The sequence below is a fragment of the Branchiostoma belcheri genome, unplaced genomic scaffold (assembly GCF_001625305.1).
Source record: "Branchiostoma belcheri isolate BF01 breed outbred unplaced genomic scaffold, Haploidv18h27 scaffold35, whole genome shotgun sequence".
NCBI lineage: Eukaryota > Metazoa > Chordata > Leptocardii > Amphioxiformes > Branchiostomatidae > Branchiostoma > Branchiostoma belcheri.
The window spans coordinates 2,137,598-2,154,735 of NW_017803965.1; the positions used below are offsets into that span (position 1 = coordinate 2,137,598).

General features: G+C 41.6%; 1 protein-coding gene across 1 annotated transcript in view; it reads right to left on the bottom strand.

Annotated features, from left to right (window-relative positions):
* LOC109475762 (MAM and LDL-receptor class A domain-containing protein 1-like) overlaps positions 1-17,138 on the bottom strand; it is an 87,152-nt gene that overhangs the window by 19,537 nt on the left and 50,477 nt on the right. Inside the window, exons 97-126 of the mRNA XM_019776522.1 lie at positions 16,769-17,040; positions 15,021-15,156; positions 14,619-14,768; positions 14,026-14,282; positions 13,659-13,773; positions 13,235-13,372; positions 12,530-12,783; positions 11,844-12,075; positions 11,343-11,461; positions 10,763-10,906; positions 10,156-10,243; positions 9,847-9,981; positions 9,537-9,680; positions 8,948-9,090; positions 8,332-8,445; positions 7,949-8,033; positions 7,545-7,670; positions 7,099-7,248; positions 6,616-6,728; positions 5,997-6,164; positions 5,429-5,519; positions 4,804-4,959; positions 4,084-4,215; positions 3,823-3,928; positions 3,314-3,464; positions 2,923-3,004; positions 2,555-2,680; positions 1,932-2,090; positions 1,328-1,461; positions 714-878 (exon numbers count right to left, since the gene is read on the bottom strand). Of these exons, the coding sequence (XP_019632081.1) occupies positions 714-878; positions 1,328-1,461; positions 1,932-2,090; positions 2,555-2,680; positions 2,923-3,004; positions 3,314-3,464; positions 3,823-3,928; positions 4,084-4,215; positions 4,804-4,959; positions 5,429-5,519; positions 5,997-6,164; positions 6,616-6,728; positions 7,099-7,248; positions 7,545-7,670; positions 7,949-8,033; positions 8,332-8,445; positions 8,948-9,090; positions 9,537-9,680; positions 9,847-9,981; positions 10,156-10,243; positions 10,763-10,906; positions 11,343-11,461; positions 11,844-12,075; positions 12,530-12,783; positions 13,235-13,372; positions 13,659-13,773; positions 14,026-14,282; positions 14,619-14,768; positions 15,021-15,156; positions 16,769-17,040 (4,385 nt within the window). The remainder of the gene's footprint in view (positions 1-713; positions 879-1,327; positions 1,462-1,931; positions 2,091-2,554; positions 2,681-2,922; positions 3,005-3,313; positions 3,465-3,822; positions 3,929-4,083; positions 4,216-4,803; positions 4,960-5,428; positions 5,520-5,996; positions 6,165-6,615; positions 6,729-7,098; positions 7,249-7,544; positions 7,671-7,948; positions 8,034-8,331; positions 8,446-8,947; positions 9,091-9,536; positions 9,681-9,846; positions 9,982-10,155; positions 10,244-10,762; positions 10,907-11,342; positions 11,462-11,843; positions 12,076-12,529; positions 12,784-13,234; positions 13,373-13,658; positions 13,774-14,025; positions 14,283-14,618; positions 14,769-15,020; positions 15,157-16,768; positions 17,041-17,138) is intronic.

A 17,138-nucleotide genomic window follows, 5' to 3' on the forward strand; every position in this document is an offset into this window, starting at 1 on the left:
TTCGGCACGGTCGGGGAGCCCAACTCCTCCGAGTCCGGAGGAAATTTAGGCCGGGGCGGCGGCAGCTCCGCGCCGTCTCCTTCCTTGACCGATGTTCCCGGTGCCAACGCCGAAGGGGCATTTCGCTCCCAAGTGGCGGATGTTCCCGGTGCCAACGCCGAAGGGGCATTTCGCTCCCAAACGGCGGAATGAGGTTGGAGTTCTTCTCTTTTTCCTCCGAACCTCCAGCTGTAGGAGCGGGGACTTTTCGTTCACCCGACTCCTCTTCCTCCTGTCCGGAGGCTTGTGCAGACACGCCTGTCTTTTCCACGGCCAGGAATTTTTCCTGACTAGCGTTGGGAAACAGGCCGCTTCTCTTGCCGTTACGACCCGTCTGGTCCTCCGAAAGGCTACCTGAATCGCCCTCGTGGGCACAAGACTTCGTTTTATCCTTCTTTTTGGGCCTAACGCCGAAAGAAAATCCGAAAAATAAGGAGTAGGGAAACGAACGTGCACCCCTCTGCGAACGCACAAGGAAAATGGCGGCGAACAATGTCATTACGTCATGATATCCCGTGATGCTTTGCGATTAGAGCTTTGTACACGTGCGCCACCTAGCGATAAGCATAGGAAATACTGCATAAGGTAAATGATATACCCAAATAGGGAGTGTGCAGGTATAATCAACAAAAAACTCATTGAGAGGTTTTTCCTAGTTTGATAAGAATTAGTACCTGGAAGTTGGCATCACTGGTGATGTCTATATAAGCCAGCCACCATTCATCGCCCTGCTCTCCTGTGGTAGACCACAGGTTGGTCAGTGGCCCGTTGATCTGGGTTCTCATGTACACGTTCAGTGTGTCAATGTTCCGTCCGTACATGTGGTACCAGAAACGCATCTGTTGGCAAGACCAGACAAAATTGTAAGCTAAAAGGCAACATATAAACAGGAGCAAATTTAGATATAAGGTGCTGTCTGGACAACAAAAGAATTGATAGCAGATTCTTTCAAGTATTTTAAATACAAAATTTTCTAGCTAAAAAGGCAACATTTCTGAAGAAACATAAATTTTGAAGTACATTAATATATTTCCCTTCCCATTTCCCCCCAGAAAGTCCTGTCTTGACATCAAATGTAAACAAAAATGTTAGACTCTTTTATTGTCAATACAAAATACTTTTAATTTAAAGAATACAAAATCTATGGTACAACCATAAATGCGGTAGCTGCACCAGGTTGGTTGCAAGTTTTTAAATACATGTAGGTAGATCTAGATCTAAGCTTTAAACATGTAGTTTTCACACTATGGCACACAAACAGAGGACTTATATTATACAGAAGTCTGACCTGACATCCAGGTGGGATGGTTGGAGCGCCCTGAGTAGTGGGCAGGACTGTTGTGGGCAGGAAGACTGGACTACTGATTCTGGCCACATCCCCAGGCTGTCTGGGACTGGACGCCTCGATATAGATGTAATAGCCTGTGCCAGAAATGGTGCACATCAAAACTTAATCAAAGGTTAACTTTGATCAAACACTAGACATCTGCAACTAACTAAATCCAACTAAGTTAACAGTTGCTAAACACTATAGATATCATGATAGAAACAGCTCCTGCTATGGTAACACGGTAGATTTTCAGGTGACAAAATGTGTTCTTTGCTCTGGCAATTTAGAAATTTGGTGACCTCTTAGCCATCAGCAAATTCTGCCATTTCATCTTTGTATGAAACAGATAGTGCAGATAACTGTGAGTAGATATTTAGGTGAAAATATGTTGATGCTCTGGCAAATTAGAAATTCGGTGATATTCGATCTGGCCATGAACGGATTCAGTTGAAGGCATGTGATGCAGGTTTTAACCTTCTTCCTGCAGCCTAACCTCATAATCAATACAACTTTGTTGCCAAATATCTACCTTAGCAGGCTGAAGGTTAAACCAAGACCCCACCTGAGGTATCCCCAGTAGTGTGGTCGACAGCAGGGCCTGTGGAGAAGGAGGAGGTGCTGCCACTCCTGCGGTCCCAGTCAAAGTCATCGTCCAGTTCCTGAGTCCAGGAGCAGATGTCTGTCTCCATGTCACATCTCTCGTAGGGGTAGGCGGCCGAGGCTGCAACAAGAGTTCACAAGGTCATGTCTTTTGTTTTACATTGTAAACAACGTCATTCCGATTAAAAACCTTTAAAAAAAAAAAGAATAAAAAAAAATCCAAACAACGGAATTCAAGAGCCTCAGAAAAAATAAGGCCCCTAGTGTTGCATACAGCTGGACTTGAGCAACATTTTACATCCAGTGTGAAAGTCGTTTTGTTGTTTTTTCACTTCAGAGAGAGAGAGTGAGAGAGGGAAACAAGTTTTAAACCAGGAGAATACCTTAAATATGTAGCCTGGTTACCAAACCTATTTTAACTGCCTTATTTTTCATCCTCTCCTCAATGAGTTAAAACAAGTATATATATTAATTTATACTTATAAATCAGCCCATTTTTTTTATCCTGTACTCCCCAAACCTTCCTTGTTCCCTATCAATTGACCTCTAATTCACTCATTCACTACATAAGCTAAACACACTCACTGCAAACCCAGTCAGCTTCATCACTGCCATCCCTGCAGTCCTGTCCGTAGTCACAGATCTTAGTCCAGTTCACACAGTCTCCAGACTGGACACAGAAGAACTCTCCCAATCCACATGGTCTCTGGTCTGTGGAACATGACAGGGAAATGTTGGAGAAGGTAAGACATTCAGCCTGATTTAGGTAATAAGATACACAAGGTAATTGTTACTTAACCGACTGGATTGATTATGAAAACTGTCATGTCAAGTAGCATCCACTACTTGTCAGTGATGTGTATGTTCCACTTCTGGAAATTGGAAGTTATACATGTACATTGATCCATCTAAAGACAAAAAAAGCTTTGTCCAAAGACATATTTATTAATTACCTCCAAGTTCACAGCTTTGGAAAGTGATGTCATCCAATGCTACCACAGCACCCTGGAAGAAGTGGAAGTACTCAAACTCCACCTGAAATTCAGACAAAGTTTATCAGACACAAATGACTTATGAAAAATATATTATACTATAGAGGTATCTAGCACTGAAATTAAGAGCAATCAAATACACACTGAATACCTTCTTTTTTACATCATATCATGTAAGGCTTACTGGATTATTTATTTACTTATTTATTCTTTGCTTCAGGCCAGAGGCCCATATAAAAACAGGGACAATACAGAAACAAGAACAGATACACAAATCACATACAGATGTCTAAATTGGTGTGGCCATAATTATGATACAAAAAGACGTCAAATTGTCCCCAGTTATTGGTACCTTGTAGCCATAGTCCTGGCGGCCGATGCCCACAATCTGTTGCCTCCACTGATTACTTGTCAGCGACTCCTGCCAGATTTGACTCATGGATCCGTCAGCTCCGCTCACATACACCGACAGACGTCCGTCATGGGTACCAGTCATGTAGTACCTGGGCATGTCATACATTTTGTATCGTTGTCAGTACAGTAGGGGCTGTACCAGAAAATCTAAACAAGGCTTGAGTTACGTGTAAATACACATCACACACTTATGATGGATGCCATATGTGATAAAACCAGCCAGCTTCTCAAAACGATGTCACACGCCTATAAGAAGCTGCTGACTCTAAAGCTGAAATATGACAATCAAATTTCTAAGTCTTGTTGTGCAATTCAGAAAAATAACACTGTTAGAAAGAACAAGGTGATGTCCTTGGGAAAAAAAAGAAAATTATGATAATGAAAGGTTCTTTTGAATAAATAGACTAAGTATCTATAAATCTAAGGACTAAAATAAAAAGTACTGACCAGAATTTGACTTGACAGTTGGGTCCTACAGCAGGTAAGGTTGGGCTCTGCAGCACTGCCAGGTTGACTACACTCCCTCCAACAGCAGACACAGACATGTAGTGGCCTGAAATAGTGATCATGTCACAACAAATATTAGAATATATTTGGTACTCAGGTAGAACGTTACATTGTGTAGTCACTGTTGGAATTACAATGAAATGAATCGGTATCACTGCGGATAGACCAACTACCGGAAAAAAAGCTGACTGAGAGAGTGACCTGTAACACCGCTGGTGTGATCCATGTCAGGTCCAGTTGCAGCTGGAGTGTTAGCCTGGTACAGCTGCCAGTTGTATGCCCCAAAGCTCGTGTCTACATAACCACACTGGTCTGTCTCAAAGGTACAGGCACCTGGAGGGAGGAATATGGGGTTAGCTTGACATTGAACAGTAATAAGTTTAGATTAGTTAATGGACGCTCACAAAGAGTTGACACACACATAAACAAAAACACTAAATTTACATTAAGTTACTTACTAATTAGTAATTACGACATCTAGTAGCAACTAAAATGTATTATTATTATCATGAACATTTATTTGTGTTCAACTTGGTAGGTAAATGTTTGAAGTTAAAACGTATTTATTGATGTCTGAAATGACATTAGTTTCTGTTTTTGTGTTGCATTCCTACCCATTTCATCTGTGGCTGCCTAAAACATATGACACAGACTCTTCAAAGGAATGATGTGGTCACATTAATCATACTATTAGGCCATCGCATGATTTTGATGTGAATTTTGTACCTTTTCCATAACAAGACAAATGAATTTTCAATTTTTTCATAATCCCCAGAATGCCCTCAGTTTGCTATTGCATGACAATCCCCTAGAGCATAAGCAGGTAAGAGACAACTCTAGTTGTGTAACAGAAAGAAAGCTTCAATATCACATGACAATTGTACGACAAATAAATGACCAGGCACTAAATGCGAAACTGACCACAAGTAGCTTCATCAGATCCATCTGCACACTGGGCTGTACCATCGCAGTACTGAGTGGTAGGGATGCAGGAGCCATCTCCACAGTTGAACTGGTCAGCTGGGCAGGGTGGGGTAGGAGTGGTGGGGACGGGGGTAGTACCTGGGGGCAGCACACCTGTAACAAGGAGGGAAAATCAGTGTGGTCGTATTGTACCTCCTTGTAGAGTTACTTAGTATCATACAAGTATCAAGAGATTTTGAAACACAGTGTACTGTTAATACTTATGCCAGTGTTTACACTGGAGCACGTTGGCAGAATGTATTGTGCCTGCGTGAAACTTGTTTTTTTTCCACAATTTTATTGGATGTTTGGTCACTTTCTGCCACAGTGCTAAGCCCAATACATTACGTTCTGCTCACAGGCTGTCCACTACAAATGTATGGAATATGACAGAGTAGCATTTAAAAAAAAAAAAAAACTGAGAGGTTTCAACATTTTTCACAGATTCTTCATGTTGACATCATTAGCACTTAATCAACCCAAGGACATACCTAACAATTTGATGGCTTTATACAGTAATCTTTACCCATCAAAAGTCTAAGAGATCATATTTACAGTTATCAAGAAATGTATGTAAGTATACCTGTGACAGACTGGCACATGTCTGAGAAGGACACGTCATCAATAGCAATATCACCCTCTGGGCCTGATCCTACTGTCCCCTCTATGATAACCTGTAACCAATGACAGTTGATTGGTCAAGAAGAAGGGCTTGAAATTAGTTTATTCAACATATAAATGTATGCTGCAGTTTAGTTTATTCAACACACATGTATGCTACCACCGACAGTAATACCAATCAATATGTAATCCTGCTTCTGGATTATAAGGTTGTGTGTTTGAATGCCAGTTCATGAAGAGATACAGGTAAGTCCCCACTATACGTACACCTGGTATATAGTACAGATTGCAGCCTTGTACTGTTACAGCCACAAATTGAACAGGGGTAAGGATGTTGAACCTACATATGTGAGAGAATCAAGTGAAGGTTATCTTCCAATTTGTATGTATTTTTGGCCTTTGAGTGCTAGTTAATAAAATCAAACTTTGGCCTTTGAGTGCTAGTTAATAAAATCAAAATGGTGTTACTATGATGAGCAACTGCTACAATTCTCCATTCAAATATGTTTCTCACAACTATAAAACCTTACCTGGAATCGTCCAGTAGGACTTTGCAGGTCGACTTCTGTTCTTACAAAGAAGTCTCCGACTTGTCCTGAGAGTGACCAAACTCTGGTGAGAGGCCCTCCGTCCTGTACCCTGGTGTAGACGTTCAGATCACCGATGTCTGCACCGTACATGTGGTAGTAGAACCGAAGCTGAGGAAAACACGAAATGTTGGTGTTTTCTTTCAAAGAGTGAACATTTACTGGAAAATGTTGAATGTTCCCTGGAAAGCTCTTTTGAACTGTTGAACAGTTCAGTAGGGGATAAAATGTAACAGCCTTATTAGTTACACTGTGCCTTATGCTTATACAGAAGTTGGCTTAATCTTTTCCAAACAGTTACTGTTACAGTAGCAGAACTGAGATTTCATCTGTTGAATAGTCTAAAAAGGGTTATGCAATGGAAGAAAACCAATTCGTCTAGATCTAGGGAAATATTATATTTCTCAATTAACAATCACAACTGACATTACAACTATGACTCTAAGTAAATGGTGATACTCTCACAAGTTTGGACCTGAACTTAAACCTCTTGACTTGAATCCGGACCTAAACCTGAACGTGGGTTTACATTATGTAGGTACACGGCATTAGTCACATGTACCTTGCAGGTGTCTGTTGCAGTAGCTGAGGATGAGACCTGCAGTACTGGGCTGACCAGACGTGCTCTATCACCTGGGCTGGCAGGGCGTGATGACTCCAGGTACAGGTACTGGCCTGAGGGGAAGGAAACACACAAAGTTCGACAGGTTAACCTTCACCATACTAAGGCACCTAACTTGTATTCATTCCCAGATTAGGCAGCAGATAGAAGGTTAAGGGATTTTGTAATATAATTTTGGTTGGTGAATGATTGAACCACTTGTTTACAAGAACCAACATTTTTATGACTGTCATCTTCATAAGGTTTATTGCTGGGTCGATCCCAGTGCACTGAAGCCACTAAAAATGCAATTTTAACTTCTATTATCCTTTAAAAAGGATTCTGTCTGCAAGAAAGGAAGGTCAAAATGAAGCTCTATGTAGTTTCAACTTGCTAATTCACAAGTGGTTTAGCTTAGCATATTAAAGGTTAAAGAAAACAAACCTGTTGCAGTGTTGGTGGTGTGGTCTATAGCAGGGCCAGTAGATGTGGTGGTGGTAGGACCAGACTGTAGGGTCCAGTCAGCCTCGTCTAGAGCCATCTGCTGCCACGAACACAGGCCCAGCTCAAAATCACAACGGCCGGGGAAGGCATCTTTGGGAGAAAACACATTCATCAGGGAGAGAATGTATGCATGAAGATGAAAGGCTGGCATGTATGGGTTTAACAATCTATCAATTTGTAAGTAAATTCATGGAATTCGTGTGAAATGTACAGGGTTGTTTGAAAGATGGTACATGACGTCTAAATCGGGTAGAGTAGGGCTCTTCATTAGGCAGTTTTGAATAAAGCTAAAAGTCAAGTAGATATATCTGGCTAAGGCTTTTCAAGCAGCCTTGTTTATATGACAAACCAGTGAAATAAAGGAAATAGTGCACAAGAGTACTCACCACAGGTCTGTTCATCAGTGTTGTCCCCACAGTCGTCAGTGAAGTCACACACACGGTTGTTGTCAATACACGCTCCTCTCTGGGAACACTTGTACTGGCCACTGCCACAGTCACCACTGACTGGAACTAACAACATAGAGTGCACAGAATATACATATTAACAATATTTATATAAAATATAGTTCTTTATTCAGAGGCACACAGATACTCCAGAGGTGCACAGTTGTAGATTTGGTTGGAGTTTGCTGCCAAAATCTCATCACAATACCATGGTAAAGCTATAGGCTGTCCAGGCTACTTGGTGTAAATATAGCGGTTTTATTGCAAGACAGCAATGAGCAGGTAACTGGAGCATTGGTATTTCCCAAATATGCAAATGAAAACTCAAGTGAAGCTCCACTAACCTGGAAGAGCGCATCCCTGGAAAATAACATCATCGATGGCGACGTCACCAAGGTGATTGAAGCCACGTCGAGCTTGCAGAAGCAACTGGAATGTAGGTAACAAGACACATTTGTAATACCACTGACAAGGGATCCAACCAGAGATGTACAAAGTGTATATCCTTTATGATGCTTGCAATGAGACAGCTAAACTGGCAAAAATGATGAAGATATAATTCAAACCATGTAAATCTACCAATATATGGGAAATTGGTATTACCAAGATTTCTATGGCATTGATATTTTCTGGGGTTTTTTTACGATCAAATCAATTTTATGGAAAGACAGTGAACTAAAATTATACAGTCATCTCTGTACTTTTGTATGAAATAAAGTATTCTTACCTGGAATGGTGTGTTGACCCGTCCTACAGAGACCACAGCCTGCTGCCACACATTACCCTGGTCTCCTGACAGTTCCCACAGGGTAGCCTGGGTAGTGCCCTGCTGCCTCACCACCTGGTGATGATAGTTTTATCAGCAACTAGATACATGTAGTAGACCGATTACAGGTCTTGAATATTGTAAACTGTAAGTGTTTGCAGAGGATTTGTGTTTGCAGTTTTTGCAATGAGCTCTCACCACAGGATCATTACACTGCAAACACATGCTCTGTCTTGCATTACCTGTAGCTTAATGACTGTGATTGCACAAAATTAGAACACTTTTCCTTCCTACCACTGAATTCCCTGCAAACTTAAAAACTATCAAATCACTGTATTCTTTTATTATAGTCTAATTCAAAATTAATACCATGAGTTTAAAAATTATCTGCACATATTGTTTGAAAGCTGCTGTATGAAACTAAAAATCCAAACTCTCACTGCATGGAAGCCCATATTCAAGCATACCATTTAATTGACTGAAAGAATTAGAACAGAACTTTACGCATGCTCTATTAAAGGTATGCTTAATACCAGAACTCGTGCAGTGAGTTCAATTTTGAGTTATCTGAAATTACCTGTAGGCTCCCGATGTCCTGGCCATACATGTGGTACCAGAAGGTCAGCTCACATGTGGAACTGGCCTGCTGTAGCATGGGACTGGTCAAGGTGGCATAGCTGTATACATTTCCACTGCTGGCATCCACATACATGTAGAAACCTGTAATACATACAGCATTAGAGTCTGTCACAGAAACAAAAGTAGTGTGTAAGAAAGGCAGGTACATTATCTACGCTTATCTAAGCTACTACATACCAGGGTATTTTTTTTTAATCTTTTATTTATTAATTTTGTCTTAAATAAAACCTGGGTGGCCTCTTCAACATTAATTGCTGATTTCACATAGGGCCCAGGGAAACATTACAATGACAATTGTGGAGTACAATTCTTGAATGTAGGTTGCAGAATCTATTTTGCTGTCTCAATGGCATCTGTCCATGGTGCTGATCTTGCAGTTTGCATTTAAAATGTTCCCAGTAACAACAAGATCAGCACCATGGACAGATGGCATTAGGAAAGCAAAGCAGCATTAGATTCTGTAACCTAGATTCTGTGGTTTATCTTGTCATATATCCTGACGAAAGTTGAGTTAGCATGCTGTTTACCTTGTGCAGAAAGTGTGGTGTGGTCATACGGAGGTCCAGTGTTGGAGTCTGGAGTGGAGCCACGGTGTCTGCGCCAGGCAAATGTTCCAGTGCTGGTCTCATTCCACTGGCAGCCATCATTATTTTCAAAGGTGCAATCATAACCTATAAGACGATAAAACACAATACAATGTTGAATTTTCTTCTAATTCTAAAGAAATCTGACCATTTTTAAAAGTATTGAGGTTTATTGATATTTATTGAGGAACAACTCTCCCTTAGCTGCCCACCCGTGGGTGACAGCTATTCTTCGTGCTAAGGTAGAACTTACCACAGGTAATTTCGTCATCCTTGTCCTTGCAGTCCTGGTTGAAGTCACACACAGCAGTCTGAGGAACACACGGCGGCCACTGACTGTCGCTGGAGGAACACGTCAAAGTACACGGGGGAGCACTGGTCGGTTGGGCTGAAAGCACATGGAAGCAAGGTGAGTCAATCTTCTACTTGCAATCAAGTAACTTTCCTTAGGCCACACCAAATAATCTGTTGGCTCTCAAGACATTTTTATGTAGTAACTCATGTGATATCACTAGTTATCACACAGGTTGGAACACCCGCATCAAACGTTAAATGTACTTACGAGGACATTCTACATTGTCCTGGAAGCTGATGTCATCAACAGCGATGTCTCCACTATGCCCAGCACCAACCACACCTTCCAGCACAACCTGGTAGGAAATGGTTAGGATAATGATGTTGAAGTGCCCAAAATACAACCTTATCTGATTGTACTTGACATAACTAGTATTACCTGGCTAACAGACACGTTTACAGTAAATTATACACAGTTCTCCTGTTACATTCAAAATTTCAATGCCCAGCCTCGGGAAAGTCAGCACAAGTCAGTCCCGGCAGACTGTTTGCATATCTACATTTTGCATTTCTGTATTTTGACTTGAGCTCTCATCACCCTGTCATCCTGAGCTGTCATCTCCAAGTTATAAAGAGGTATACAATACACATGTAACATGTTAAAGATCCAACAAAATTAACGATGAGAACAGGTGTGTGCCAGCTCAAGCCTATTAATTCCTTATGCCACTTGTTTGTGTACTTAATACTTTGAGCACTGACTAGTAGACTGAAAACACAAACACACACACACACACACACACACACACACACACAGTCACACACACACACACACTTCGTGGGAGCTAGTTTGCTGACAAAGAAAAGGGACGTACATCGTAGCTGCTTGGTGCATTCTTGAGAGTGATGTAGAGCAGATTCCAGGTGTCTCCCATGTCATCTGACTTCTGCCACTGGAGCTGCATGGCAGACCCGTCTGTAGGCCTTATGTACACACGCAGGGCTCCAATGTTCTGACCCTGAAATAGAAATGTCACATAAAGTTTCATTTCACAAATGTTTCCTTCTTGAAAATAATGAGTAAAGTCAAAACCGGTTAAATACAGTCTCTTTGCTGTCATTTTTCCCAGTCTCTTTGCTGTCATTTTTCCCAAAAGTTCATAGCCAGATGGTGCAATAAGCCTGATGTGAATAGTAATTCTATGTACTGTTAGAAACATTTAGTCCAGCTAAAGTAAAATAAATGTGCATGGAAAAAGCTGCAGAAACACTACATCACATAACGAAAGCTGCAAAAATGCTATACATGCAACGTGCTGCTGAAATGCTACAAATTGCAGACAGCTGCCAAATGCTACATATGCATACCAAAAACTGCCTAAACGTTACATGCAGAATGCTGCATAACCGCTACATGCGAAAATATACATAAATGCTACATGCAGCAAGACGCACCTTCATGTGGTACCACATGCTCATGCAGCGGGGCATGCTGTTGTCAAACACTGGAGACGTCATCCACGCGATATCACCAGCTTGCTGGGGTACAGAGGTCTCTATGTACAGGTAAGTACCTTGAAAAAGAAACAAAAAAAAAACCAGATAGATGTCTTTCATAAGAATTCACATTCACATTTCTTTAAAATGTTAAATCACACTCCTATTTTTGAAGAGAATATTACCAAACCTATGATACAATAATCATCTGTAAAGACACTGTATCCTTATAGTACTTATTTCCTTATTATCTACATGCATCATGATCTTTTATCAGCTGGTAAAGAAAACTCACTACTACTTGCTTCTGAAATAGGAAATAAAAACTTCCTGTACGTAACCATTGTTCAATGTATTCTTACATCATCATCTCCTGTGCACAACTAACACCATCTAGCAGGTACTATTTGCATCATCATTTCATGTGCACTATTTTTTATGTAATAAGTAGAGCAATACCATAGGATGTTCCCAGTGTGTGATCAGCTGACGGCCCGGTGTCTGCGGACACAGTTCCTCCAGTTTGGCGCTCCCAGTCAAAGTTGTCCCGTGTCTCCTCGTTCTTCCACGTACAGGAGCTGCCCTCAAAGTCACATGACCCCAGGGGGTCACATTCGGAGTCCAGCAGCAGTATGTCATCAATGGCGATGTCTCCACGGAAACTTGTACCACGGACACCTTCAAATGTTATCTGTAATACCAGAAACTCATCAGTCAGGACTCTTCAGTTGAACTTTGGCTGAAGGAATAAAGAATACTGCTGTGATATTTTACAAAAAGAGTGGTCATAGGCCTGGTATAAATTTTTTTTTTTTTAATTTAAAGATCTTGTGGAAATTGTAATTTACTTCAATCTATATGTGCAATTATCTAACATTTCTAACAATTATGGATGGCATTGAAACAGCCCATGTGAGGTGCACTCAATTTGTGGCACCACCACAAAATATCAGTCTGAGAATGTAAACTAAACACACTCGTAAGGCATGTGTCACCTCCAGTTTCTGACTCATGGCTTTTATTCCCAATAGGGAAGCAATGATTCAACTTGCTTTGTAAAGAAATGACTTTTTAAATCGTCCCAATGTTATATACATGTAGCATGCAGCCTTAACAAGTTGAACATATAACTGAGTAACCCGTACCCTGAAATCACGCGAACTCTGGATGGTGGCTTGTGCAACATGCCAGTGGTTCATCTGCTGTCCACTAATGCTCCACAGCAGAGTGGGGAAGGCAGACCCTTCACTCTTGTACACATTCAGGGTCCCGATATCAGTCCCGTACATGTGATACCAGAACTGCAGGCACTGGCCCACTGTGGCAGGGTGGGCCTGGGTGGAGAGGCGAGCTCGATCACCAGTACTCAACCCTGACATCTCAGTGTACATGTAGAATCCTTGTAGGGATGAAGAAAAGAAATTCCTCAAAATTACCATCAAAATGAAAATGTCAGTTATAAAATGATCTGTCTGTCATAAGATTATGGGTTTGGCCCAAGTTTCTAGCCTGGAATCTATATCCATTCTATCACTCTGGTTTGCTTTTTTACAAAATACTCCGGTTGCCAACCCCATGACAATGTTAGGTCCTTATGTTCTGTATTATTTTCTCTATCAATGGGTGCCAGGGAAGGCTTCAAGCAATCAAAGGAGCAAACTGGAGCTGGAATAGGAAGGAAATCAGGCTACAATGTACTAAGCTTCCCCATTGGCCAACATCAATTGTCACTTCAGCCTATCATCATCAATGCCATCTGCTCAGGCGGTCATCTTTGCAGAAGATGGAGGTGTTTCAAGAGGCACCCTCAAAACAGTAGGTTCCTTGTGAAGTATGATGAACTGCTTTACCTGCAGGAGTGCCATAGGTGTGATCATAACTGGGTCCGGTCTGTGAGGTGCTTGTGCCACCAGATTGGTAGGTCCAGTCAAAGTCATCAGCCTGGTCCTGGGTGTAGCCGCAGAGATCATTCTCAAAGTCACACAGTGCTGAAAAAAATGCAAAATAGAATGTTGCTGTGTCTTGAATATTCATGTTTTGTCATGGGAAAAGATATTTGACAATATCTGAAGATATGTGACAATATCTGCATTGATATTACCCTAGGAAACAGCAAAAAACTAAGATATAGAGCAGTACAAACTCTCTGGCACATTTGACCCGATGTTGGAATAACAGGCCCTAAATGTAGTCAATCCTTGCATTGATGTTTATCACCTTGAAGAGTATTACCTGAGGTTGAATGTATTTGAAGTAATGAGCAACTGTCCTAACCTGTAGCTGGACAATCTCCTATGTTGAAGCTGAAATCGTCCACAGCGATGTCCCCACTCCAGGTTTGGCCACGTGTTGCCTCCACCACAACCTGCAGCGTGTACTGACCATTGTACTACAGAGTTAGAGAGACACCTATGGTTATTAGGTGTGTTGAGACCAGGTAGAAAGAAAGGTAAGTAAACTTATGAAAAGGAGAAGAAAATTCAAAACAGAATGAGGATGGACAAAAGAGGAAAGAGTATCATACATTTTACTGCATTTGGGTAATCTTCTTTCAAAGACAATGAACTGTTAGCATTGCTAAAAATCCTTGATCTGGATAAAATACAATAAAATAAGAATGTAGTAGTAAAGGAATTCTCACCTCATTGGGGCTATCTGCAGTTATGTGCACTTGTGCGTAGTTCCACTGTGGCCCCCTGTTGCCTCGCATGCGCCAGATGATAGCATCTGGGATGCCAGGGGTTCGGGCATAGATGTTCAGCTGGCCCACACTGGACCCATACATCTGGTACCAGAACTTCATACACACCCCAGCATTGGTGGCTGTGAAGGACTTGCTCAAGAGCCTGGCGGAGTCATTGAACTGCTGGCCACTTGCTTCAATGTATAGGTAGAAGCCTGGATAAAATGTAATGAACATGTACTGTAACATAATCACAGAACTACCCAGCATTCAGAAAATCAATTACTAGTAGCTGGTCTGACAGGGCAATGGTGTTACTGAATTATGAATCATGCACTCTTTATTAGATAGTATTCACCAATTCTGTTGATAGCAACCAATATTTTTATTCTACTTCCAAAAACGAAAGATACATATTAAACAAGTATCGAGCACCCTTTTCAACGGTTGCTAGTATCCAATATGCAATCAGGCAATCAACTTTTCATGATTTGGGTTGCATGTGCATCCTGTTATCTGCATCATTGGAGGAAAGCTATTGGAATATTTACCACTGTCTGTTAGTGTAGTGTGGTCGATTGCCGGTCCTGTTCCCACGGATGCTGTACTTCCACTGGCTCTGGTCCAGTCAAAGTTGTCGTTGGTGTCTTGTGTCCAGGAGCAGATGTCTGACTCAAAGGTGCAGTCATTCTCATTTGGAGCTGTAGAATTGAAAGGGAAGCATAAGTTCAATTTTTCAATCTACAACAGTCATACAATGTCGGGTATCTGAGCTCTGTGAGGTAATATTTACCAATTTTACCTGATGTAGTCCATGCAAAGTCCATGGATAACAAACTTGTATATTTTATAACTGTATGTCACCTAAAACGTTTTCTTCTGCTTGGCATGCAACAATGAAAATAGGTTGTCTGAAAAAGTCTTTGATTTAGAAAACTGGTATGTGTACTTACGATACACTGGTGGGAGTGTCACAGGAGGGGTGGTAGGTGTTGTAGGGACAAATGGACAAGCACCAGGCTGGACATCAATGTCATCCAGTGCAATGTCACCAGTGTAGTTACCCCCATACACACCCTCAAACATCACCTGGGTATTAGGGACACATGATCGCACCATTAAAAAATGAATCAAAGTGAGCATATGCTGATACACAACGTTGTATCATTAAATGGTAATGAATACATTGAGACAGTATAAAATTTTATATTGTTATGGTGTATCTGTAGTGCAGTACAGTATTTTTTGCTGGTACAGTGTAATATCGAGGTAGGAATGAGGTTTAGTAATGGTCAATCAAATTCAATCAAATTGGTTTATTCAGAGAAGCATATTGCAGCCTAACGGCTGAAATGCATGCTTATTTACAGTCAATTGATATACAGACTTAGACTGAATTTTAAAACAGGTACAATTCTAAAATCATTATGCAACAAATTTAAAATCACATTAAAAGCAGTAATTAAACAAGATGTAGTTATATAAGCTTAGTCAACTAATGGAGTCTCAGTACTTTAAGTGGCAGTCAATCAAATCGTGAGAAGACCCTATACAATCGTAGCTTAAGCAGTTCATGTAAATATTCGTGGCATAGAGTCTTTACAACTGAGTGTCGTTACTGTAGTAGAGTCTCAAAGCTCGTGGTATAAAGGACATTGAATGTCTTTTGCTTTTACTTCTCATTGACTGATGCCGACTTCCCCTGCGGAGGTTGTAGTGACTGGCCAAGGGGGTAGTGATGAATCCCCAGAGGGGAGAAGTACTGTCCTTTAGGATACTTTCAAGTGTTCTCAGTGTAGCTCTCTCGCGTCTGTTTGCGAGGGTAGGGAGTGCGTCAGCAGGTAGCCCGATGATCCTGAGGCAGCGCTTCTGGATTGATTCTAGTGAGTCTGACAGGTGTTTGGGAAGTCCGCCCCAAACCGGGCTAGCATATTCAAGAGTAGGTCTTATGAAAGTCAGGTAGATCTGCATGAGGACATCTATCGGGAGCCCCGCCTTCTTAGCAACACTGAGGTAATACATTCTAGGTCGAGCTCTGTTCATCATGTACTCAATGTGGGCGTCCCACGTCAGGTCAGCAGCGATATAGACCCCGAGTAGTTTAAAGGAAGTGACTCTTTCGATCACCTGGCCTGATATTGTGGGTTGGGGAGGGATAGGTACATTGGGCTCTTTCCGTGCACTTATAACCATGTCTTTGGTTTTCTTCCCGTTTGCGGCAAGAGAAAAGGACCTGCCCCAGTCATCAATAGAGTTCAGTGCCTTTTGAGTCTGGCCGGGTAAAGACCCCATCAGTGCCTCAGAAGTTGTCAAGTCATCAGCATACTTTACGGGGGCGACAGATGCTGGTATACTGGCATCCAATGAATTGATGCATATTACGAACAGAAGCGGTGACAACAGCCCGCCTTGAGGGACACCGGCTAAAACGTTATGAGATTTTGACAGACATGACCCCCATTTCACCATCTGTGTCCGGTTTTCCAGATAACTGTGGATTGTCATCCATAAGTCCTGACGGATATTCATATCTGCTAAGGTCTGTAGTAGCTGGCCATGGTTATGGTTGAAACAATTCAGAAACCATTAGTAATACAACAAAAAATTTTGTGGTTTCTTGATTTCATGGTGGAAATCTCACTTAAAACTGGCAAAATAACACACCATGAACACTTCAAGATCAGTAGCTGTTGTTACTGACCTCCCACTGTGTAGGTTCTCTGATCTGCACCAGACCCTGCCTCCAAACATTACCCTGGTTCCCAGACGCACGCCAGCGGTACGTGGCGTTGATGTTGTTTCCTCCCGTGTACACGGCCGTCAGGACGTTCAGAGAGCCTACTCCGGCTCCGTACATGTGGTACCAGAAGGACAGGCACGATATTTGTGTTGGAGGGAAACTTTCACTCAGGAGGAAGGCGTTTTCTCCAGCAGGCCTGTTGTTTCCAGATGACTCAATGTAAAGGTAGTAACCTGGAAGTAAAATCAAACAAGGTACTTAAATCTCCAACAAACAAACAAACAAACAAAAATTATGGCTGTTGGTGGCAAGTCCTTAGTGTGTTTTTGGC